Here is a 25,071-nt window from a genome sequence, read left to right as displayed (position 1 = left end):
AAGCCCTTGTTCTTACTTTTTGTTTTTTTCCTTGAAGATGAGATGTGATGATGATATTCATGTGCAGGAGAGACGACACATTGAAAGCAGAAACTAGACTAAAACATTTCAGTATTTACACGAGAAAAAGGACGACTGAATAAAATAGGAGGAAAAATGTGCTGCAGATAAACAGAAGACAAAACAGGCAGGCAAATCTGGATTTGGTATTTCCATGATTATTCAGCCACAATGGTGTCCTTCTCAAACTCCCCCTCAGCAGACACAGGACACGGCCCACACGCACAAATAATAGGCAAACCACCAGCCGTGCAGTATGCATACCTGCATGCAGAGAAAGCATAACAAATAGCGATCTCAAGAGCTTTCGACTATGGGAAATATAAACCACTCTGCATGTAAATACACTGACAATAGTGTGCCACATGCTGCGTTAGATGCTGCACAACTGGCACAATTTTCCAAGTCTATGCTAGAAGCTGTGAGGATGCACAGTGGTGCCTTTAGCTAGATGGCATCTGCATGCCAGTAAGCAGGCTGGTATAATACTTAATATGTTCATTATTACAGACCGAAAGGTTTGCTAATTAAAAGTGCAGCTGACGGTAATCACTTTTTTCCCCTCAGTCATAAAACACATTGGAAATTCAAATTCAGACTAGATGAAAAGTAGCATTATCAATGAAGTGATTACACTTCATCATTAAGGGAAAATGAACCCAATTTCACAACAATCCATCCAACAGCAGTAGAGCTTTAATTTGCAACAAAACAGGTAAAGTCAATAGATTTTTTGTTGTGGGGGGCTGAGCAGCAGCGTGATCCAGAGGTTTGCGCTGCCTCACACACCAAAGGGTCTGGGTTTGAATCCTCTGGGACACTTTTTTGTAGAGTTTGCATGTTCTCTGGCTTCCTCCCACACAATAATCACCCCAATAAGACATGTTTATTAGGAAGATTAAAACTGAACAGTGATGGTTAGAGGCAATCTCACTTTGCACTTTGAGTATAATTAGCTTAAAAATACACAAGAAAAGCTGTTGATGCTTTTTAGATACTGAAGTAATATTGCTATTGTGATTTTTTTTTCATAGTGTGATCAAAAAAGTTTAACTTGTAGTAGATTTTATAGCAATCAATCCTAATCTGTTGAGGCATTTTATTCAGGACCACATGCAAAGCCCCACCTTATCTTAAAGACCTCACAGTATCTTATTATTCCCATAGCATACTTCAGAGGAAGAGCCTCCAGCAATCTGGCCCATCTTCTGTGGAATCGGTTTCCAGGTTTGGAAAACAAGCGCCCTCTCTACTTTTTAGATTTACCTTCAAACTTTCCTTCTTGGAACTGAACCATCCTTTAGTCATGCTTCTACAAGCTCAAGCTACTGGTGAGCCTGTATTTATATACCACTGCTGCATATAATCAACTTCGTGTCCCCTTTGGTAAACTGAAGCAAATGGCCCCTGAAACTGCTCCCTGTTTATTATATTGTTTGTTGTTATGCTCTTTTTCTCTTTGTTCACCTCTTCTTCTCTGCTCACCCGAACAAGCAGAGACAGATGGCGGTTTCCCCTGAGCCTGGTTTTGTACATCACACTGTATATAAAACCTGGCCATCCCGATGTCACCTTTTGGTTAGTAAGGTCTCACTGTGAGGCTTTGGCATCTTGGGGCTTGAAACCAACAAGAAGTGAGGATGGATCTGAATTAGAAAACAAAGACACTCTGTGATCATGTGATGCTGAGCTGTCAGTCATAAGGAGGGTATGCCACAGAAGTGCACTGGTGAAAAGGCTTGCTGGTGGCAGAGGGCTGTATGGAAGCATATTAGTGGAAAGTTGACTAGAAGGAAAAAGAGTGAGAGAAAAGTTGCACCAGCAAAGGGTCGACTGCAGGCTTGAGAGGATCGTTATGAAACATGGAGTCAAAAGCTGGTCTCAGGCTGATGTGAGTGCATCAAGAACCACCAGCCTCAGAAGTCTTCAGGAAAGGAGCTCCAACTGTCGCTTTCCTAATCTAAAGCCCCTGCTGAACAACAGACAATGTCAGAAGTTTTATCTGGGATAAGGAGGGAAAGAACTGGACTGTTGCTCAGTGGTCCAGAGTCCTCTTTCCAGATAAAAATATACTTTGTGTTATGGAAAACAAGGCCCTGGTGTCTGGAGGAAGACTGATGAGGCACTGGATCCAAGGTGTTTGAAGTCTAGTGAGAAATTCCGGCAATCTGTTGTTATTCGGGGCACTATGGCATGTGGTGGTGCTGGTGGGCTATGTCAACGCAACTGTCTAACAAAACATATTATAACACTTCATGCTTCCATCTGCTGAAAAGCCTTATGGGGAGCTGCCCAGAGTGCCAAAACTACCATCCAATAGCTTGCACTCTATATTAATAATACGTTTAAATTGACTAACCAAGTCGCCTGAAGATGAAGATGAGAAACAAACGAGGCATAAACGGAGAAGACTTGAAGGCCGCCATCAAAGCAACCTGGGATTTAATAACATCTGAGCAGAGCCACAAGCTGATCACCTACATGCCACGTCACACTGATGCAGTAATCCACTGCATAAACTCAAAATCTTACCAAATATGAAAATGAATTTTCACTTGTTCCATTGGCAGATTTTTTTTCTTGTTTCAAGGTAAAATATCTTATATTAAGTGAAATAAATCTGCCAATGGAACAAGTGAAAATTCTCTAATTTTTCTCTAGTTTCAAGATTCACTGTCTTGAAACATGTTTCTATACCTTACTGAAATGTTGCTCAGTAGCTGATTGTGTCTTATTTTAAGTGTAATGAGATCATTTTGACTAGAAATAAGACAAATATACTTGGTAAGATTTTGAGTTTTTGCACTGCATGTTAAAACAAAGCTCTAAGTATTCAGTACATAAACAAACATACTTTTCAGAACTGGACATTTTTACAGTGTCCAGCGAAAAAACCTTAACTCTAAAATAATTTGAATGACTGAATTTCTGATTTTCATAGACTAGAAATTGTTAATTAAATCCAGTTTTATTTATATTGCGTCAAATAACACAGCAGTCAAGGTGCTTGTTATTATAAAGACCCTACAATCATATCAGAAACCAAAACGAGCACTTGATGACAGTGGGAAGGAAAAACTCCATTTTAACAGGAAGCAGTCATATCGAACACATAAAATGCACCAGGATATGCAGTTTATATTTCCCCGCCCGCGGACGATGTCGTAGCTCACAGGGGATCATCGAGTATCTTTCTTTACCTTTTCCTTACAATGGAAAATGCCCTGAGATGACTGTTGAATGGGAGTTTATGGTGGATTGACATTACCACCCCTAGAGCCAATATTGTGGCTTAGTCAGTAAGCACTGCTGCCAACATGCTTGCAGATACAAGAGCTTATTTGCAGTTCAACAGTTTTCCCCCTCCGTTCTTATTGCAGCTCTGTTGCCCTTGCGTGATGTGTGACTCGCAAAACATATCTCTCAAGCAGTGAGCGTCTGTCAATGTCAAAATATTTCCCGCTCATTCAGTCTGTTTAGCATTAAAATAGATTCTGAGGTGCTCACAGCTCACAAATACCAAAGTAGTTCAATCTCCGCGAGCACTCGCTGCCTCGCACATGGAATCACTGTGCAGAAAACTCACAATCCTCTTTCTCCACGTCATAATCACCCATCCTTGGCGCTCAAACCGCTGCGACTCTCCTTCCACACATCTGTGATTGATTCATGCTGGACAGTTAGTGGATTTCCATCATCTAATGCAAGCTGTGAGTGCTTCGCTTTTGTCCTGCTGTTTGAGCAACTGTCAGCTCCGGCATCGTCAGCTACTAATAACATTTTAGGCAGTTGGCAATCTCTTTGGCTCGTACTATTATTACCACACACTTTGCTGTTGCCTTTTTGAGGAGAAATAAGGACAGTCTAAAAAAATATTTGCATGCAAACCTTACTTTTCTGGGTTTACTTGGCAGCTGTGCAGAGTGAATTTCTGATAGGAATCTGATACCGGCAGGTATGCTGTAACTGCTGAATCGATGCAGGTTTTAGGAATTTATGTGCATCGCATGTGGCAAGATGTTAACGCAATTTTGACTCTCAAAAGGAAATCAAAGTAAGTAAAAAAGGAGCAGCCTCAACAAATCAATAACGTACACAGGACGCTTAAAACTGGCAAGTGCCTTTATTTTCATTCAACAGTACACAAAGAAAGAAAGAAGCTATTTACAATTACAAGACTTAAAATTCAATTATTTATTATTCCCTGCTGATGACTACAGACGATCAGTAGTAGTCCTCTGGGTCAGCTTTATCCCCCTGATTCTGAATCTGCTGCTGCTTCTTGTACAACTCGGCGATCTGCAGAGATCGAGAGGGAGAGAGATGTTTAGAGAGAACAAGGGAGATGAGACGATTTGCGAGAAAGAGGGGAAGCAGGGTGGAGGGAGGGAGTGAAGGAGCGACTATCATGAAGTGAGGTCAGAAACATGAAGAGGAGAAGCTAAAAATATCAGTTTGATTATTCATATGCTGGGCTTTGATGTTGGTGACTCCCAGCTGCTGAGTGCGAGACGGGGGCTGCGCTCACTTGGGCTCATCGGAGTTCGGGGGTGAGGGAGGAGGAAGGCGGGACAATGAATAATGCGCGAACAGCAGGCCCACCCAGAATCAGCAGTATCAGTACAGCAGGGTGGCACAGTGAGGATGGAAAACAATGAAACATCACATTATTTCTCCTCCGCAGGATCAAGGTAAAGCTTTGATTCTCAGCCCAAAAGTGGTTGCATCCAACATGTTCTGGCTGGTCTTCATGTTTTCTTAATTCCCTCCGACTCGAATGAGGTTAAGTTTTATTTAAACCGTGCGCTACGTCAGGCAACGTGAACCGATGTGCTGTGCTAATGAGCGTGTGTGCATCTTAACTGATGAAAACTGACAGAAGCATCATTTTAATGCGGCTGATGTTCTGACTTGACTCCCTGCCGTAAACGCCTATATCTACACTCTATAAGTAACAGATGGGCATTGATTCAACTCAGTGAATATTAACATTTTATTGTAGTTCAGTCTTTAGAAATGCTACACAAGTTTGGGCGCAGGTGGTGTTACACTACAATGAACCTGGCATGGATTTTCCCGGTGAGGCGCGGCGTGCGTTTCAGAGCTGGTGCATCTAAGGCGATGCATGATGCAAGAAATCATGTCGTAAAATGTTTAGCAGGGAATCAAACTTTAAAAATCTCGTTTCATTTTGTTGACTTGTTAGAGTCAAACGGTTTTGAACGTAGGGGATCTCTTTATATCATGCCGTGAATCAGAAAACACGGTCAACAGGAGGAGGACATAAAAAATATCAATGTTGTTTTCAGGTAAAAGATGCTCTATAAGTCAGGCTATGAATGATACATGAAAGCAACCTTCAGAAAACAAAACTTTGAGAATACAGAAAGAAATAAACATGGAGACTTCAGTACGAGTTTCAGACATCATAAAGACATTCTGGTGCATGTTAACACAGAAGTGGAGACTTCTGGTTTCAGACACATAGGCCCAACAGACAAGGTAGTAAATTAAACAAAAAACACCTTCATGTCTATTTTGATCTTTTCTACGTCGACATTGTAATTGAAGAACAGCTGAAAGTCTGAAAAGTGCATGAAATCACATCTTTGGTAAGTATCTTACCCTAATGTTTAGGTTAATTGACAAGAACTGGACACTTTATTTTATTTTGTGCATTTCACATTTTAAGGGTTCATTATTAAGCTCATTTCCACCTCCATATTTTTAATACTTTGACTCCATTAAGAGTAACTTTGTTTTATTCACATTCAAACCCATATTTGTATTACTGGAAAACAAACAGAAAACAAATGCAAGAGTAGAAAAAAACTGTCTAAAACACAGTTTTTAGAAAAGCACTTTAGAGCTTTAAGCTGATTACTTGTATATACACTGGCACTATATAAGAGGGATTACAGAAGAAATATTTGGCAGTTTTAGCCCCAAGACATAAAATAGTTAAGTACAAGTTGCAGTATTTTATGGTAATATTCCAATATATATCAATATTTACCATTATTTCACTAATAGTACAATCTAGGAGAAAAAAACAAAACATAAAAATATTTGTATGTACATGACATTTACTGTATAAAGTATACAGTCCATATACAGTCCTGTAACTCAGGTCAGCATAGTGATAAGAATTTTATATGCTCATGGGTCAGCAGTCAGGTCATTCAGAGGCAGGCAGCAAACCGCTGAAAGTTGATTTGTGTTCTGGCAAAACTTTCTGCGAGTTATGTCAAACACAAATATATTTCTCCGAAACCAACACTGCTTTAACTGACTGTAATACAGCTCTGTTCGACATGCAGCAGGAGACCATTACATAAACCAATTCCTGTATATAAAAAAAAGACTGTCCTTGGAGTGCTATTCACCCATGAAATTTTACAGGACAGCTCTTGTGAAGCGACCGTAGTGATGATGATGCTTTTCTATACAACACGGTCAAACAAGCGTATGACTGAATTTTACTAGGCCACGATCTTCCTTCTTTGACCTCATGATCCTTCATATTTTCTAGTCCTATAAGAGATCTGACATGGAGGGGGGACCAGTACTGATCTAATGTACCTGAGCTGCGGCCGTGGCGTCCTCGGGCTTCTTGTCGTCTCTAATCCTAAGGAAGCGAGGGAACCTCAGAGAAATGCCCTTCTCTGGATCCACCTGAAGAAAAGCAGATCACAAGAATTATAATTAAATCCAGCAAACGACCTGTGATACTGAGTTATCATTTGTTGCTACTTCTAACATACCCCACGTACTGGATATTTTGTTGACTAACATGCACTGAAAGATATTCAAGCCCTGCTAGCTCAAGGTTTGGAAACATCAACTCTTTTTACTCCGGTTCCAAAAACCTCTTTGAATTATTTGCCTTGTTTAGTATTTTACTGGCTTTAGAAATTGTACTGTACATTTTCAACCAAGGCTGCTTGACAATGCAGATATAGTGAATGTGAAGGGTGTGTTTAAAAATTTTCAGACCTGTACTTACAGTTTATCAAATGTGAAAGGGTTTTTATGTAAATTTGGGGGGTCAAATGGAACGAATAAGTATACAACATTGACAATAATCTGACCTATCAATTCAATCTTTAAAGCTTTTCGTACAATTTGCAGTAAGTAAAGGCTATTTTTTTGCTGTGCCTTGAAACTTTGGCTTTTAAAAAGTTGGGAAACTGGCTTAGACCACCATAACAGCACATGAATTAGCGAGGGTCCCAGCAAAGCATGATGACCATTCTGTTCATAAGTACCTGAGCTGTTCACATGAGCTGCTCGAGCTTCACGTACACAGAGTGGATGAACATCATTAGCAAATCCACATAGCACTTTTAGTTACATCAAATTGCACTGCTCTAATATCTCAGAAAGTATACACTCTTTTTCAAGCTACTGACTATCGCAGAAAGTTGTAGCCACATTATGTGTGAAGCCTCAGGGTAATCTTACAAATTACCTGTCAAAACCATCCTGGGGATCACGGTATTAAAAGAACTGATACTGCTAATCCTCTTTTTGGTTACTCATCCAAACATCTGATATTCAACTGTTTAAAAAATACGATGTATAGAGAGAACGAACGCAACACCTGGCAAATTTCACACCAGATTTTTTTTAATTAATGGTAGCGTTTTATCCATCCCACTGTTGTCTTACTTTGCCTGCTGTTAAAACGGGAGCTATATTCTGGCAAACCTTTTTTATTTGCGCTGAGGGACTCTGCATCTAACATGCAGCCAAACCACGGGTAATAAACAAGTATCTGTTCTATTAAAACCGGATGCTTTTACAACATTTTTAATAACTCAATTAAGAGGCACTAATTATGACTTTTCACTGTAGGCAACAGAGCATAACAGGCAGAATTTATCAGTGGAAACACATGGAGGGCGGATTAAGACACTGAACTGACCATTCCCATTGCAGCTTTGTAGACCGGAGACAGTGAGAGGTCAGCGCACTTCACCTCCCAAACCTGCACAGCATCCAGCCACACGTCGGGCTCGGCTGATTGGTCAACGCGGTAGTAAGCACGGGGCTTGGGCAGGATGTGCTCCTAGAGAACATAAAATGAAAAATTAATGATTAAATCACTAAATTATCCAACTTAAGAATAAAACTTTAGATAAATGTTAGAAATATGTACCCAGAATTAATGGTGACTTCTTCAAAAGAACTCAAATTTGTTCTTCTTACAGTACAATTATATAAACGTTTCAAACTCAAAACTCTTCAGATATGGACAGCTTGTGCAGGGCACTCGGTCACACATAAAATGTCGTGATTGGAATCCAAGTTGGATGAAATAACATTTTTACTTTTAGCACAGCATAAACTGAATGCATGTAGTCACATAATCAGACAGGCACTACCAGATTACTTTTAGCATCTGACTTTTTAACGCCACTCAGTACCAAGCCAGTTTGCATAAGACAATTTATATGCCCTCAGTTTGTGCATATACACCGAGTTAACTGGATTAGAGGTCAGTTAGTTCAGGTTTATTACATCCCTGCAGCATCAGACGGCAACAAAATCCATCAATAGAGCAGCGTCCACACAGGAAGAGACTAGCAGCAATAAGGCAACCAGCAAAGGAATGTCAATGTACTTCAGCAACATTTTGCAACAACTGTTACCAACAGGTGCTCAGTTGACCTTAAATGACAATATGAGTCCAGCAGTTGCATGAACTTATGCACAGGGCTGTCTAGAAAGGGAGCATTGGGTGGCACTGGCTGTTGTTTAAAAACAGCATAGAGTTCAATACGAGGTATATTCAAAAAGTCCTGGCTTTACACATAAATGTTTGCTTAGAGTTTTAGGTGCATAGTGGGATTTAAGGAAGCATCTAAAATGGCCCAAATAGCTGACCTTAAAAAGGAGTTTGGGCAAATTCAAGTCTGGTAAGTTTCTATTCGTGCCGATATTCTCCTTTCCATGTTTAAATATAGTAAGCAGCAACTCTTCTTATTAAAGCAGCTGTTGAAATATAGCAGTCATGACAATAAAACTTTGACCTCATGCATTGTTTGTCAACTGATATACTGTTAAAATCTCCTTCAGAGTACTTTATCCCACGCATGCACCCAATGCCGTGGGTGTCTGAAGGAAAGCATGAAAAAAGTGACTCATGCCGAAATGAAAGACTGCCATCATTTGAACAGACTGATGAAGCCAGCAGTGTTATGTATCCCACATCTGAAAACAACTAGAGTGTACGTACAGTGTACATGCAAATATGCACAGTGTAAAAATAGGCAATGCATGTACAGAGAACCTGGTAAAAAAGACAGTGATGGAGCGCTTCTGGTTGCCCTGCTGAATTGTGCCGTGTCTCAAAAACCACATCCCAAGAGGCAGACACAGTCTGAGCACTCCCATATTTCTTGGTGGGGGCAACATGATTTCAAAGACACATTATCACACACCTACACGACAGATTTCATTTAGAAGCAGCCTGATATACTGCACTTTTTTTCTCCTTATTTTAAACTCGATATTTACCTCGCAGGCTTCACCGCCAAACTGTTTCTGTTCCCGCGAGGCGACCGAGAAAAATAAAAAGAGCCAACTTCTGCAATATTTAATAGTACCATTTTAACTTTGACACGAGCAATCATTCTGTCAGCGTAGGTGTCAGTCTTTTACAAAATGATACCCATCTTGTTTTGGCGTGAAACAGCCATTTCAGCGAATGTGCCTCTGAAACGGTTTAATGTTAACGAGACTGCTGCAGTGTCCACAGAACTGGGTCATAGTTAAATAATTCTGGGGGAAAGAAAGCTCCAGCTGTAGCGGTGCTGTTTCCCCGCACACATTATTTATACTGTGGGCATTCAAGTGACACTCCAATACAGAGTGAATTACAATGCATGAGCTGGTAGGCGTGTAGAGTCTTATAAAATATTGAGTTCTGTCGGAGCTCAAACCTGTGGCCTTTCAGTTATACTTGGGGATACACAGATACAGCTATATAATAGATAGAGTTATTATTGTAATCATTAGATGGGTCAAGTATTAGGTGGAGTTAATAAAACTGTAATATTGCAATTTTACACGCCTTCCAGAGCATCATAATTACACATCACACAAGCCTAAAAAGGTGTGTGAGCTATTTCAGTTACATGCAATTATTCATGTTGATTTAAATGTATTTACACCACCGAGGACCAAGTGAAGAACTCATCTTCGGGGCATGTAAAGTGACTTATTTAAGGTGGAGTGGCAATTATATAATCAAGTACAGTTGTTACTGCTGGGAAAACTGTGCAGTTTGTGCCTGCTGTGGAACATTTTGGCTTATATGATGTGAAACGGTAAGTTGGAAAAAAATAAAAGAAGTTCTACTTAAAAACATTTTAAGCACATGATCAGCAATGACGAGCAGAAGCTGCATTTAGGTATCAACTCTGTTCCAGGCTTATAATGTGAAATGTGTGATCAGAATACTAATAATAACATTTTATCAGTTCACTGAATGAGAAACTGAAATTCAATTGATGATTTCCAACTTTTGAAATGCTATATTTTAGTTATATATTTTAAACCGTATTTGTCCCTTGGTTGTACCTGAATCTATAACACATTGCTTCCACCAGAAGGTGACAATAAGGCATCAAAAGTCATTTTCCAAGTATTATTAAACAAGAAAAACACAAAGAATGCGTGATATTAATAATGATAAAAAAAAGAGTGCTACAGGAATGTTTTTTGCAGGCCATCCTGTGAGTTAGGACTCCACCCTATGCCAGAATCACACTATCCATGAATATACTTTTAACTTGTTAAAAAAACCTGTCACATCATGATAATGACATAAAATGATAAAGTGACGCAACACACGACGATGACAACAAAGTCCAGGCATGTCTGAGAGCGAGAGCAGTGTCATTTTAGTACTTAAAAAGGGAGTTTCTTCAATGACATCCAATATAACATGATAACGCAATATGCAAGAAAAATGTTGCTGCTAACAATGGGAACAGTGAACTTGTTTCACCACTTGAGGCAAAAACACCACCGACTACTACAAGGCTACGAAGGCAGGTAAAGCGAAATAAGAGCAGTGACGCAAAAGTAAACATTCACTCACCTGAGCATCGCTTGAGCACTCACTCCTTGCACTCTATATGGCAAGAAGAGCCAATGGTGGATGGAAATTACTAATGCGGTTACACAGCGGTAACGCAGGACTTTAAGCAACTGGTTAAACAGCTCAAATAAACCCAAGTTAAAACACCCTGGGTAAAAATTATTTTTAGATTTATACTTTATTATGTGATCATATTGTGCAGGCTCCTGTGGAATTACAAGGTTAAGTTGCTTTTCCAGTTAAACTGTGTTAAGCAGTTGCATTGTTCTTTTTTTTTTTTTTTTTTTTACTTAAAACTTCTGGAGAAAACACTGTCGAGACTACAATTGTACTTACAGTTGACTTATGCCATGTCAGTGGATATAAGGCTGTCTCACTGCTACATTAATGCTGTGAACGCTACACTTCAAATTAGGTAGTCCGTCATCAATGACAGTAACTCAATGGAAAAGGAGGATGGAAAATGCCCTTCATTTTGTTTGCACATAAAAGCTGCTGCCTGCGAGCTAAGATCACCAAAGAAATGTTAAATTCTTTCCCCTCTATTGTCATAAATATGGTTTTTGCAAATTTTCAAAATCTCATGATATAATTGGGCTTTACTGCCCACTACCATTTTGGATTAATGTAGAAAATATGTAGAAAATAAAAGTTCATGGTACTTACGTAGTTTGTTCCTCACAAATTGACACCACTTCTATGATTTTTGAAGCCTAAATGTAATTTTCAGTTAATAATAAGCTACGAACAACTGAATGTGAGTGTCACCACTGCTTAGCTGCTTTGTTCAGATCAATGACACCAAAGTTCTGGAGTCTCATTTAGCCATTTGTTACAAAATGCATCTTTCCTTCAAAAGTGCCAACTCATTCCCAAATCATTTCTGGGAGAGTTTATTTGAATGTCAAATTGTACTTTTGCTTAAAATCTATAACGAACGTGATTCTGCATCAGGCCCCCAAAACTCCACTATCAGTCAGCCTCTAACGTCTACTACCCTTAATCATTTTCAAGCATCAGAATAAAGATTAGACTGAAAAATGGGGGGAGCAGCTCCCGGTGTTACAGCACAGCAACTCGCCACCCAGGGGATTGTGAACCGAGCCAATCGTCTCCCCGTCTCGAGTCCCTTCGGCTTGCAGCACTGCTGCAACTAAAGCAACACGGCCACACCACTGGCCTTCCTTAATTCACCATCCATCACTTTCATTACAAAGCAGCACAGTGCAGGCTCTATTGGTCTCACAAAGAAAAAAAAGAAAAGAAAAAAAGGTTACACCACCTTCTAAATCACTGCTTCACTGTAGTGATTCTACACTGTGTAGCAGTTTGTTACACCAAATTCAACCCCTTAATCTCTAAAAGAGATGTTTTAAAAAACCCCACGGTGTTCACCAGGTTTGCTCAGTCTGTATTAAATAACGATTACGTTGTTTTATAAATAGATGACTGTATTTTAAAAACCCCGTCTCTTTTATTCCTGTAAAAGAAGTAATAAATTTAGCTGATAAAGCCAGCAGAATACAAAAATGAATTCACACTCTCGTAACGGCTATCATTTTCAGAGAGCAGTTGTCAAGTTTCTTCAAATGCTTCTGCTGCTCTGCTGCTCTGGAGCAAACCTCTTCAAATATAAATTGAAAAAGAAATTCATTAACCAGCTTCAGAGCACGCCAACACAGTTTCACTAAACACATTTTATTTCATTGGTAAAACAGAAGTGATTCCTGGTGCCAGCCCAGCATTTCCTAAACACACCAAATGAACACCTCTGAAAGGCACGTGCAACTTATTTTAGGTAAGATGTAACACGTGTATAAGCCTAGAGGGTAGAAAACATCTGTAATCCCTGAGCTTATTCCTGTTACTTTTCTCCTTTTGGATAATTAAAGGTATCCTCGAGGTGCTGTTTACAAAATGAAATTGTAACTTAGGAGTTTATCTGCACACTGGTCCTATTATTTTGATACTAAAATCTTGGTTCATATCTGAAGAGACTGAATGAACAGAGAATATAATCTATGAATGTATAGTTGTGGAATTTCACGGCTTCAACCCCCCAAATACCTCATTGTGGTTTTGATCTAAAATTCACTGCGTCTGTGTTTATGTTACCATCAAGTAAGTACTTATCAAACAATGAATTCAAGTAATCCTAAAGCTGAAGCTTCAGATGTCTTTACACAGTACTGTCATCTGTTATCTCTGAATGAAGTCTATTAGATGGGATATATATATATACTTCGTATGGTCTCCTCAGGCACACAGCTCTGGCTTTGAGTGGAGAAGCCGGCCATTCAAACCTTATGTTTGCGAGGGACAGTCTATCAGAGCAAAGCTAGCTTCAAGGAAGCACTAAAAAAGCCAATTTGAAAAGACTGTACCAAGGCCCAGTATAAGACAAATAAAGATTGTTTTGAAATCACACAAAGCTAATCTTGTTGAGTCTACAGTTAAATATTTGGCTCCTGTACATTTGCGATTTAAAAAAGAGGAAGAAAGAAAAAAAAAATCAAGACATCAATGTAAGGAAACAACAGTGTGGCTGTTTAAAGAGTAAGTGCAACAGCCTTGCTGTGACACTTTACCTTTAAGAACTTGTAATGCTGCTCCAGATCTTCATCCTTGAAGCCTGTCCCGATCTGGAAGAGACGAAAGGAGATAAGAGGCACGCACACATCTATACACACACACACACACACACACACACACACACACACACACACACACACACACACACACACACACACACACCGTCTTAGATGTGTGTGAGGCAGCAGACATGAGGCAGCAGACATTTGGCAGCACGCTGCAAAACAGAGAACAGCAAGAAAATCCCTCCCTACACCACGAGCATCTTGTCTGCCTACTTCACATTAAGCAACATGTCACCTCTCAAAAGACCTGAGCCTGCTGAGGCACAAGAATCACCCAATGAATAAGGGGGGAGGAAAACAGGCTGGTGTGTCATGCAAATGTAGGATTTCCCAGCTTACAGATCTGCATGTATTCTGCAGATCTCCATGATAGGCTTCACTGTGTGTTTTATAGCATTCAAGAAGATTTGGAGGTTAATCCAAGCATGTGTTCATGCATTTGTTATCTGTGCTGGCCAAGTCTTCTACCAAGCCGACTGCAATGTATTTTTAAGAGCACCTGTTCCACATGAAGTAGAGGTAAGCTAATTATTGTACAACTAGTCTGTTTTGTGGATAATCAGAGTCTCCCAGCAGCTTAATCCAATCAATACAAGGGTTTGTGCGCAAGTTAACAAAAGCAAACAGCAATGCTCACAAACATTCACATTTTTTAACACAACAACAACAACGAAGCAAAATTAATTATTATATTTTGGTAGTTCTGGGCTGAGCTTCCTTTTCTTGATGACCACAGCCAGGTCCACATGTTTGATTTGCCCGATTGTTATGCTGGATGCCCTTCCTGTCACAGCCACAGAGGGATTTGTTTGTTAGATAAATATTTAAACCACTACATTATGCAAACACTCTTAATTTGATGATTTAATTCTTGGTTTTATAACTCAAAACACAGGGAGATCACTGTGAGCTTCATTGCAAGCCCACTGACTCACTATGTTGCAAATTTAAAAAATATATTTAATTAAAACATGACAAAAACCAAAGAAGATTAAAAAAATATCTTGACTTAGGTGGAAATGAAGTACATGAGCAGCAACATGGACAAGCACTTAGCACGGTCACAGCAAGAAAATTCCTGATTCAAACGACTGCTTGGGAATGCCCCATCCAATTGAGGGGAGTATGGAGCGCTCACTGTGGCTGAATGGGTTCCCTGTGGTTTCCTCCCACAAAGCCATGCTTGGAAAGTTAATATATCTTATGTGACCATCTGTGAGAATGTGGGTACATGTGGTTGTATCCACATTTGCCCTGTGATGGACTGAATAGCTCAGAGTTAATAGATGGAAATCTATGGGTTTTATTTAGTTTTCGCCTTGCCAAACATGCCCGAGGAGGCATCGGTTCATTGAGACCGACTGTATGTCAAATGCTTTTACAAAATGTTTGTATTTTTAATACATGGTCTAAATCCTGCCCCTGACAACTAGCCCTAATATTACTTTTAGTAACAAACAAACACTGAAACTAATAAAAATGGATCCAAAACTAAACATTGACAGCTGTGCGTCAATGTCCTCGTCTCTTGCACGCTCTGCATGCCTATTTTCTTTCTCCCGTATGTGGGAATTTTGCGTTTGTGAGGTGTGTGTGTGTGTGTGTTTTCAATTTCTTCATGGTGGAGAAAAGGTTGTGTGGCTCAGGTCCTATTTGTTTGGCAGCACTTTTCTTTTCCAATACGCTTTCTTATTTTTCTATTTTGACGAAAACCTCTCAGCTTGCTGCTCTGAGTCATTCCTGCCTGCCTAATATCAAGCTCCTGCCAAAGACTGCAAACTGTAAATACACTTCTAAGGTATTTTAATGGGCTCACAGAGACAGACTCAACAAACAATCATTTAATGAGATGCGTGTTGACATAACTACCAGTATTTGTTAGAAAAACCTAGCAGATTAAAGGCTACATTAATAAACTGTCGACATAAAGTGGAGAAGACTGAGATTTAGATCTTGTTTTCCTCAATACTACAGTATTTCAGTACTGGTCATTAACAAATTACCACTGAGTCAGTCTTAACTGTGTATAAGTGCTGGTTTCTCATTGTGCACAATTACTTTACAAGCACTTGTTTTAATCATTTAAATGACTGTAAATAGCTAAATGTATCTCTCAGCTGTCACCTTCCATTTCATTAGTGTCCCTTTTCTTCTCTGTGACAGCAGCCTGTGTGAACTGTGTGTCCACAGCAGCAGCACTGCTCCCAAATCTGCTGCTCACTCAAGGACACTTCACAGGACATACAGGTGAAATTACATTTGGGAGATGGAAATGTTGTTTAGATTCTGCTTTCGGCTACAGAGAGGGTTACTGAAGTGTACAATGTCAAAGACAAAACATTTATTCCTTTGTTGTTTAGCTGACACTGGAGAGCAAAAGGAAGATGAGTGCAGCACACAGGAGAAGTGGATGCTGCAGTCACATGGCACACACTGACAACTGCAGAAAAGATTAACGGCGTGTTTCCATGTGCTCACTCATCTCGTACACATGTGAAAAAGTATGTACACTCCAACTTTACTGAACATAGCTGTCCACGTGAGACGTTTAGACAGGAAACATGATCTGAAGTATTTTTTTTCTTTCATTGTACAAAAACAACTGCAGGAGTTGAGTGCTGCTCAAACTGAAATGCAAGTTCAACACGTTACATGACTTTCAGACCCATCTAATAATACGTTTCAATTAAGCCCAAACATTCAAAGCGAACTATCAGCTTAGCCTAGAGTTGGATGTCTCGAGACCGATGCCCTCTTGGTTTAGGCGGTCTTGACTACAAGTCTAGCTTAACCACAGTTAAAGTTGGTCATCTTAAACAACAAAAAGCCTTTGAAAGCTAAATGCCCTTTAAAGAAGTTGCAAATGAGTGGAAAAAGAAATCAGGAAAAATGTTAAGACTGTTTTACAGTCAGACACTTCGCTTAGAGCCGTGGGAAGGGCCTTGAAGGTGGGGGTGCTGTAGTGTGTTACAAAGGTTATCAGTCCTGCAAAACACCCAAAACTGAACTGAACCGCTCAGAACAGCCGAGAAAAAATACAGTGGCTTGCACACAACAGAACACTAAGTAAACTGCACACGACGGACACACACATCAGTCATACTATGAGGTTTGTTAAGACGAAGCAGTGAAGACATACAATAAAACTATTTGTGCACTGCTGACCAAAACCTATCAAAATATGGAGCCAAATTTATAAGTACCCTTTTGGTAACAAAGGCAGAACTGTGAAATTACTGCTTGATTACAATGTTAAACTGCACAGCGGCAGCTCATAAGCCAAAGCCTGACCTTCATCTGGGTGCAGGTTATAATACTCTAAATGTGACTTGGTGCTCAGAAGTTTAGGCAATAAATGTCGATGAGGACATTTAGCTAGTGAGAGGTACTGGCTGATAGCTAATTTTGAAAAATGCACCACTTCTAGGGATGTCCAGTAACGTCATTTAACCATGATGCTTTTATAAGGGGGAAACAAAAGGTACTTTTGTTTATTTAATTTAATTTATTTTACCCCCAGTTTTCCTTTTGCAATTGGAGGTGCTGCACCACTGGCAATACCCCCACTTCTCTTGGCGTTGGTTAGGCTGATATCAATGCATTTGTTCACCAAAGACAGTTAAATGAGTCATTTGATTGATTTGGTACTTTCCTTCTGAAGTGGAGCCTAAAAATAAGTCAACAATGCAGCTATATGTGATCTAATGTGTCCTTGAGGCAAGAATAGTGCCACTGAGTTGTGAAAATTCTCATGGTGACCTAAAAAATTTAAGACAGTTTAATAATCTTTAGGCCTTTTGATTACTTGTTAAAGTCATTTTAAGACTTTCTAAAGACCCTGTAAACACAGGTGACCTAAAGTAATGCCTGACTGCCTCAGTCAACTGAAGGGCCTCCTCTGTAAACATGGTTTAAATGACGCCCTTCGTCTTTGAGAACTTTTGCTAAAATTTACTGTTAATGAAAAAAAGGCATCTGTCCAGAAAACATTGGCTTTGTTAAGCCTTTACGTCTGTGAGAGTGTCAGCAACACTTACATCTTTCTTTCCCATGTTTTATGTGTCAACATGAATAAAAATGGAAAATGAATGACACTGCCTACAAAGTCCAAAATGTTTCCAAGCCTGATATATAACAAGTAGCCCAATAAGTGCCAAAACATCAGTCAGTCAGCTTGCAACTTAGTTATACAGTTTTTGGCTCTGGCTTTTGAAGACTGTCCCCGTGTATTTTTTAAAAATATTTTTAAAGTTACTGTGCATGGAGGAGGTGATGCTCCAACATGACTTTAGAAAAGCACAAAGTGTAACTGCCAAGTTGCATGTCAGAGAATTTAGTCAGTACAGCACATATTGTATGGGACATCACGCCCCGCCTACACATATACCCCATGTCATCACAGTCATCCCTCAGTTCTTATCCTCGTCATCTCGCTAAAAACATTTCTACTGAGTTGGGATAACTATCTACTCCTAGTTATCTCTGTTGTCTGACTGCTTTAAGTTAGTTTAACTAACCCTGTTGGTGTTAGCTTCCACCGCACAGTTGGTGTGTAGTTTGCCCGCAAGGCGCCAATTTAGAGTCTTCCTGTGCAGTGCTTTGCTTTGCGTTTTGGTATGGATGCTAAACAGAAGCAAGGAAAGCAGAAATCTACTGTTCGCTCCTGTCCTCTGAGACGCTGTTTCTCTATGCACAACAGTGATCATCACGGTCACTATGGACGATACATGGAGCCGTCCCTGGCTGCTTATCTGGCCCTGCCCCACGACCATGGTGCCGGTGGCCCTGCAACACTGCTGTCTAAGCACAACAGATTCTCCGCGTCACAGCTGGATTCATCGAGCTCATGCTTTGCGTATCTAGCCAGAGGTAGAGCTCTGTGTAAACAGAGGCTGTCCCACTGGATTACAGAAGCTCTCTCACCGGCATACAGCACCAAGGGTCTCGCTTCGCCCCAGGGTATAGGAGCTCATTCCACCAGGGCAAACTCCTAGGCTCTTTTTAAAGCTGTAACTGTAGGTGATATTTGTGCTGCAGCTAGTTGGGCATCACCGCACACTTTTGTTTGGTTTTATCATTTGTACATTACAGCTCATGTTGTCCTTAAGATGCTGGTGCTCCAACTCCAGTTCAGTAGCTGCTCTGCAGGGCATGTATATATGTCCCATACTATATGTGTTGTACGGAGTGAATCAGCTGAAAGGGAACAGACAGTTACTTTTGTATCTTCTGTTCCCTGAAGGAGAGGAACGAGGTCCAACACAAGGTTCCTCCGCCCCGCAGCTTGGCTTGGTGAAGAGCAGCTATTGAACTGAGGGATGATTGACGAGAGGGGCTATACGAACGCATGTCATCACAGGTCAAAGGTGTGAATACAGGTTTCTTCAGCCAGGACACACAAGGGCATGATGTGTGTGTGTTGTACCTGTCCTTCTGAGAAGAGAAGCTATAGATGTAATTGTTTGTTCTTCACATAAATGAGCTCAAATAAAACGGGGGCAAGTGCAATACACAGTTGGAGATTTTATCTGATCTGAAATTAGCCAAACTCTGGACAAGTGAGAGTAAGAGTTGGGAGGATTAAAACATATGAGCAAGACTGGACGCTGCAGGCCAAGCTGACAGGATAGTTGTAAACCTGTCACCTCTGTGGCTCATTCAGCATTTTTGACATTTGGATCTTTGAACTGGAAAACTAAAACAAGGAATTACTGACAATGTACTGAAAAATTCTCCTAAAAATGAAGGATTTTCAAGCATCCATCCATCCATCCATCCATTCGCTTCCGCTTATCCTTTTCAGGGTCGCGGGGGGCGCTGGAGCCTATCCCAGCTGTCATAGGGCGAAAGGCGGGGTACACCCTGGACAGGTCGCCAGTCTGTCGCAGGGCTAACACACAGGGACAGACAACCATTCACACTCACATTCACTCGCACATTCACACCTAGTGACAATTTGGATTAATCAATTAACCTATCCCCACAAGCTGCATGTCTTTGGACGGTGGGAGGAAGCCGGAGTACCCGGAGAGAACCCACGCAAACACGGGGAGAACATGCAAACATTTTCAAGCACTACAAATAAAATCAACACGAGCAAAAGAAAAGATAGAAAAATCAATGAAGAGCTAAAAACCAGACGACTTCTACAATTTTCACTCCATCTTTTGTTATCCACAGCTTGGGAAATAATTATTTCACCCACTGCCGAATTTGGAACTGTTCAATTTACAAAGAAATGAATGGTCTTTAATTTTTATGGTAGTTTCATTTTAATAAATAGAGAGACCACCAACCAAAAATCTAGAAAATGAAACCCATTACATAAAAGTTATAAATTGATTTGCACATCACTGACTCAAATAAGCATTTGATTCCCAAACTAAACAGTACTTTTTGGAAAAAACCTTGTTGGAAAGCACAGCGAGGAAGCCGTTTCTTGCAGTTAGTCAGTGGGTTTACACACATCTGTGGAGGGATTTTGGCCCTTTCTTCTTTATAGAAAGTCTATAAATGTTTTAGGCTTCTTGGCTGTCGCTTGGCAAATAAAAGCCTCAGCTCTGTCCACAGATTCTCTATAGGATTGAGGTTTGCAGAGGTCACTCCATGACTTTAATGTGCTTCTTCTTCCTTTGCTGCCTTAGCAATATGTTAAGCGATATGCCGGTCATTGTTACACAACCCATTAAAGTGTTCTGGGTAAAGTAAAGATGTTCTCAGCCAAGATTTTCATGGCTCCGTCCAGTACCCTTATCAGAAAAACAGCCCCAAAGCATAACATTTCCACCTCCGTGCCTGTCTGTGAGGACAATCTTCATACTCAGGACCGTACTCAGCATTTCTCTTCTTCCAAATACGGCAGAGTTTGATTTTGGTTTCATCTGACCACAGCACTTCCTCCCTCGCCTTCTCTGAATCAATTAGATTTTCACTGGCAAACACCAAGTACTAAATCATGTTTTGCTTGGGGACAAAATACCAATTTTACTCACTGACATGCAAATCAATTTATAACCTTTACGTGTTTTTTTTCTGGATTTTTGGTTGATGTTCTCGCCCCATTAAAATGAAACAACTACAAACATCACAAACTGTTCATTTCTTTTTAAGTGAGCAAACTTACAAATTTAGCAGTGGATCAAACAATTATTTCCCCCACTGTACATCTGCCTGGCTGTACTTACTCAGGATAGTGACCTCAAATATGAACTCCATTTACAGATGAAAAAGCTTGAAAAAGAGAAAACTACCAGCATTGCCCGAAAAGTTAACGTGGCTCTTTAACGGTCGCTTTAACCTCCATCGGCTCCACTGGAGCATCTCATGGGCCATAAGCGTAAACGCTGCGGTTGTACCAATGAGCTCCCAGGTGTGAATGTGTGTAAGTAGATGTTGTAGAAAGAGTGTGTGTGTGTTCGCTGCTCTCTAAATCCCTTTTCTCCGGATAAAGACATAAAAGTTATAGAGACGAAAAAAAAAATGGAGATGAAAGGTTTTAGGAGGACAGAGGAGAGGCTGAATTTATGCTCTGTGCTGGAGTGATACTCTGACTTGTTCACACTGTCATTATCTCACACACGTACAAATACACACACTGAAGTGGTCACGCATGTTCCAATATATGCTTACACCTTATTCCAAGATGCATCCAGTCACACCTCCACACTTGTGGACACAACGATTTTCCTCTAACTCGGATTTGAGGGGAAGCACGACAGTTCAAAGCACGAAACAGACTCAAAAACACAGCTCCCACACACATAAGAGGCAAAAGCAGCACACATACACACAGAAAAACCTTCGCACTTAATTAACACTCCACACTCTAGAGCACCTTAATACAAAGATGTGAAATATGCATTGCACAGAAGACAAACAATAAAATATGTCAAAATTAATTATCTTTAAGCAGAAAATTAGCTGCACTATTAAAGACCTTTTCTCACTATCCTCCCACACATCACACGTTTACATGCATCAAAAGCCACAGGTCAAAATTTAATTACACTGATTAACATTTTGAGTTGAAGGACTCAACAGCTGCCTGGAAATGTTGACACACTTGTTCTGGATGAAAATATTAAAATAGTGTCTCTGGAGACGTTTAATGTGGAACACCAGGAATGCAAGGCCATTCAAAGATGTTTACAGAGCGAAGATATTCCTTACAGGATGCCTATGTTTTTTTTTTACATAGACATAAGACAAAAAACACACACACACCTTGCAGACGGACTGGAACTCTTCATTTTCTTCATCGTAACAAGCCAGCAGGAAGCCCCCATAGGTGCCTGTCCTTTTTCCTTTCCCCAGATAGGCCCCAATCACACACAGGTCCACTGTGTCTCCAACTCCCTCCAAGTAGTCCTTCTTCAACTGGGGGAGGATAACAGCAAGCGAGAAATACATTCATGTATAAATCACCCCATGTTTTGGTCATTGTTCAACACAGGCAAATAAAATGTGCGACTTTAAATGTCTGCAATTTAAAAATATATATATTATAGTGTATGAACCGTCACAGTTTTTGAATGCTGCGTGAATTAGTTGAAAACCTGATAGTTTAAAAATGTCCTCCAGAAATTCAAACTCAGTTAGGATGAAACCGTTTTAAACAACAGTGTAATCAACTTTGGTGTGCAAAAAAAACCCCCCAAATTCAAAATCTGTTACACTTATCTGTGTTTATATTTCTGAGCAGAAACCTGAGAAAAAAAAATGTCTGTAATTAGAATACCAGGTACGGATAAAAAAAATCCTAGACTTTGATGCTGAAAATCGAAAACGTTATTTCGACTCGGCAGATATTCCCTTCAAGGCTGTCTCATCGTGCACCTCTGCACACCTTTGGTGTTAAAGGCATTTTGAGATCACCCTCTTTCAGTCCCGTTCCCTCCCCTTGTTCTTGCGCTTCTATGACGTATACTGGAACTTCTCCAGTGTGAAAAAATGGCGCTCGTTAAACTTGACCATCATTTTGGAGAAAAGGAAGTCTCAAAAAGGTCTCAAGAAGGCAAATCTGGTGAGCGAAGGCTGTCTAGGTATGCTGAGTGCTTACAGATGCTGCTGCAAAGTTCATGTTTCTGATTAATCTTTTCACTTGAACAGAGCTAGGCAATGAAAATCTCACCATTAGAGATGAAGTCACAGTCCACATCCATGTGAATATCAAACTTATAAATCAGTGACATAGTAATTCATTTTCCTCATTAGCACCTCATGGAATTGGTCATTATTGGTATTAGTATAATAGTAAAAGTATAATTAGTAATATTAAGGTCTCAACCAACATGATCACCTCATCTATGATCATGCTCATCTCCATCTGTATGCAACATGTGCTAATAAATAATTTGGCATTTCTGTAAGTTTGTTGAATATGAAAAATCCAACAGAATCAAGCTATGTTAGCTTTATTAAATATTGTTAAAAAGATCAGGAGTAAGAATTTGGTAAAAGTGTAAATCGTGTGCATGAAGGTTATGTGAGGAAAGTGCCTGTAAAATGGCAAAAGTGATCTTGAGCACAACTTGGACTCATTAGAAGATAATTGTTTTTGGATGAAGACCAATTAGGTGATCATTGTGTTTCCAGTTTGAGCAGCGATTCTTTTGAATTATAGAAAGACAGATGATGGCTGCTTCACGATGGCATAAGCAAATAAACAAAACAAAAATAAACAGCAAATATCAAATCAGCAAGCTTCTGATTGTACTCTACATCTGACATATTACCTGTGGGCTTGAAAAACTGCAGATTCCTCAAGTGGAAACCTTTAAAAATTGCTTGGGTTGTAGCCAGAGTCTTAGCTCTCATCGCCATTACTGATCCAACGACTGAAAGTCATGTCAGTTTGACAAAGAAGTTGTGAAAGTTGTTTGTTTTGGGCTTGTCTGCGGTTCAGGGTAAGAACGGGACTTCCGGGGAGTGCAAGATAAGATGACCTTGAAGGCTTTACCTTTAAATCAAGTACGATTTGGCATTTTACTTGGCAAATGTTGGGGCTTTCCAAGCATACCATGAAGCAAATAATGGTCTTTCTATAGTCACTCTATATATGTGTGTTTGTGTCATAACTTTATGATAGGGTAAGTGCACATCCACGTTGTTAGGCAGTGTGTGTGTAACGTGAATGTAAATGATTAATGGGTAACAAAACTGAAGCGCATGACCACACACCTTGAGCCAATTATGAGAGCGCTTGGCAATTTCATAGGTGGCATCCTTCTCTAGAGTCTTCACCATGAGGCCCTCGCAGGAGTCTAAACACACAAACAGATTAATACTCCAACTCACGAGTCCTGCTACGCAGAAAGGAAATTAAGAGATTATCTTTCAGATACATAAAAGGTCTTTGTTTTCTTTTGAAATACACAAAACAAAAGCAGGTTGAGGACACAAAGACAGCCAGTGGACAAGGACACTGGCGTATAACTCAAAGAGACGCACGGGAAACACAGCTCTATGTGCTTCCTCATAAACAGAGCCAGACAGACACAACGCAAGAAAATTCAATTACACAACTAACAAGTCCTGTCTCTCTTATGCAAACACACAACACAACAAACACACACGCCAAACAAAGGGACGGCATGCAGGGAAAGGACGACTACTACACACAAAGCCCTCGCACAAAATCACAAATGAAATGAATCTCTCGCACAGCACACCCACACACACACAAAAAGGTTCAAGATGCACAGGGACAGCAGGCGAGGAAAAAAAGTACACAGTCGGTGCACACACAAAAAAGTTATGAGACACAAAGAGACAGCAGGAAGGAAAACAAGTAAGAAAGCCTGTCTCCATCTAACCGGCACGCATACGCACACACACACCTCGGACAGATTGCTCCAGGAACTCGGCGATGGTGTCGGTGTTGTCGGAGTCGATGGATCGGGCAAACACAAACTCTCCCTCCACCTCTGAGAAGCTTTCTCTCAGTAGAGCCCGACGCCGACACAATGGCTGTCGCACCAGGGACTAAACACAACACACACACACACAGAAACACATACACAATTACAAATGGCAAAACTGTATCATTACAACCATTTTCTCTCTATAGCTCGGAGCCTTGCGATGACAAGGATGAAATGCCATCTCAACCATCTACCCACTCATACACAAACACACAGTCTCAGAGTATACTCACAGACACACAGCCACGGCAGCTTTGGGCACACATACAAACACCCACACGTATACATGTGCACGCACAGCCACACACACGAGCAGCTTTAA

General features: G+C 40.3%; 1 protein-coding gene across 1 annotated transcript in view; it reads right to left on the bottom strand.

Annotated features, from left to right (window-relative positions):
* Positions 1 to 4,168: 4,168 nt before the first annotated feature.
* The window catches only part of lig1 (ligase I, DNA, ATP-dependent), a 70,391-nt gene continuing 49,488 nt past the window's right edge, over positions 4,169 to 25,071 (bottom strand). Inside the window, exons 22-28 of the mRNA XM_085440513.1 lie at positions 24,666 to 24,810; positions 24,007 to 24,089; positions 22,051 to 22,203; positions 13,759 to 13,812; positions 7,988 to 8,131; positions 6,643 to 6,735; positions 4,169 to 4,359 (exon numbers count right to left, since the gene is read on the bottom strand). Of these exons, the coding sequence (XP_085296639.1) occupies positions 4,285 to 4,359; positions 6,643 to 6,735; positions 7,988 to 8,131; positions 13,759 to 13,812; positions 22,051 to 22,203; positions 24,007 to 24,089; positions 24,666 to 24,810 (747 nt within the window). The 3' untranslated portion in view covers positions 4,169 to 4,284. The remainder of the gene's footprint in view (positions 4,360 to 6,642; positions 6,736 to 7,987; positions 8,132 to 13,758; positions 13,813 to 22,050; positions 22,204 to 24,006; positions 24,090 to 24,665; positions 24,811 to 25,071) is intronic.

Source organism: Copadichromis virginalis, linkage group LG18 (genome assembly GCF_057382275.1).
Source record: "Copadichromis virginalis isolate Kocher_CV1m ecotype Utaka linkage group LG18, C_Virginalis_male_GT1.1, whole genome shotgun sequence".
Classification (NCBI taxonomy): Eukaryota; Metazoa; Chordata; class Actinopteri; order Cichliformes; family Cichlidae; genus Copadichromis; species Copadichromis virginalis.
Note: the sequence above shows the minus strand (reverse complement) of the source record. Positions and strands in the feature narration are given on the sequence as shown.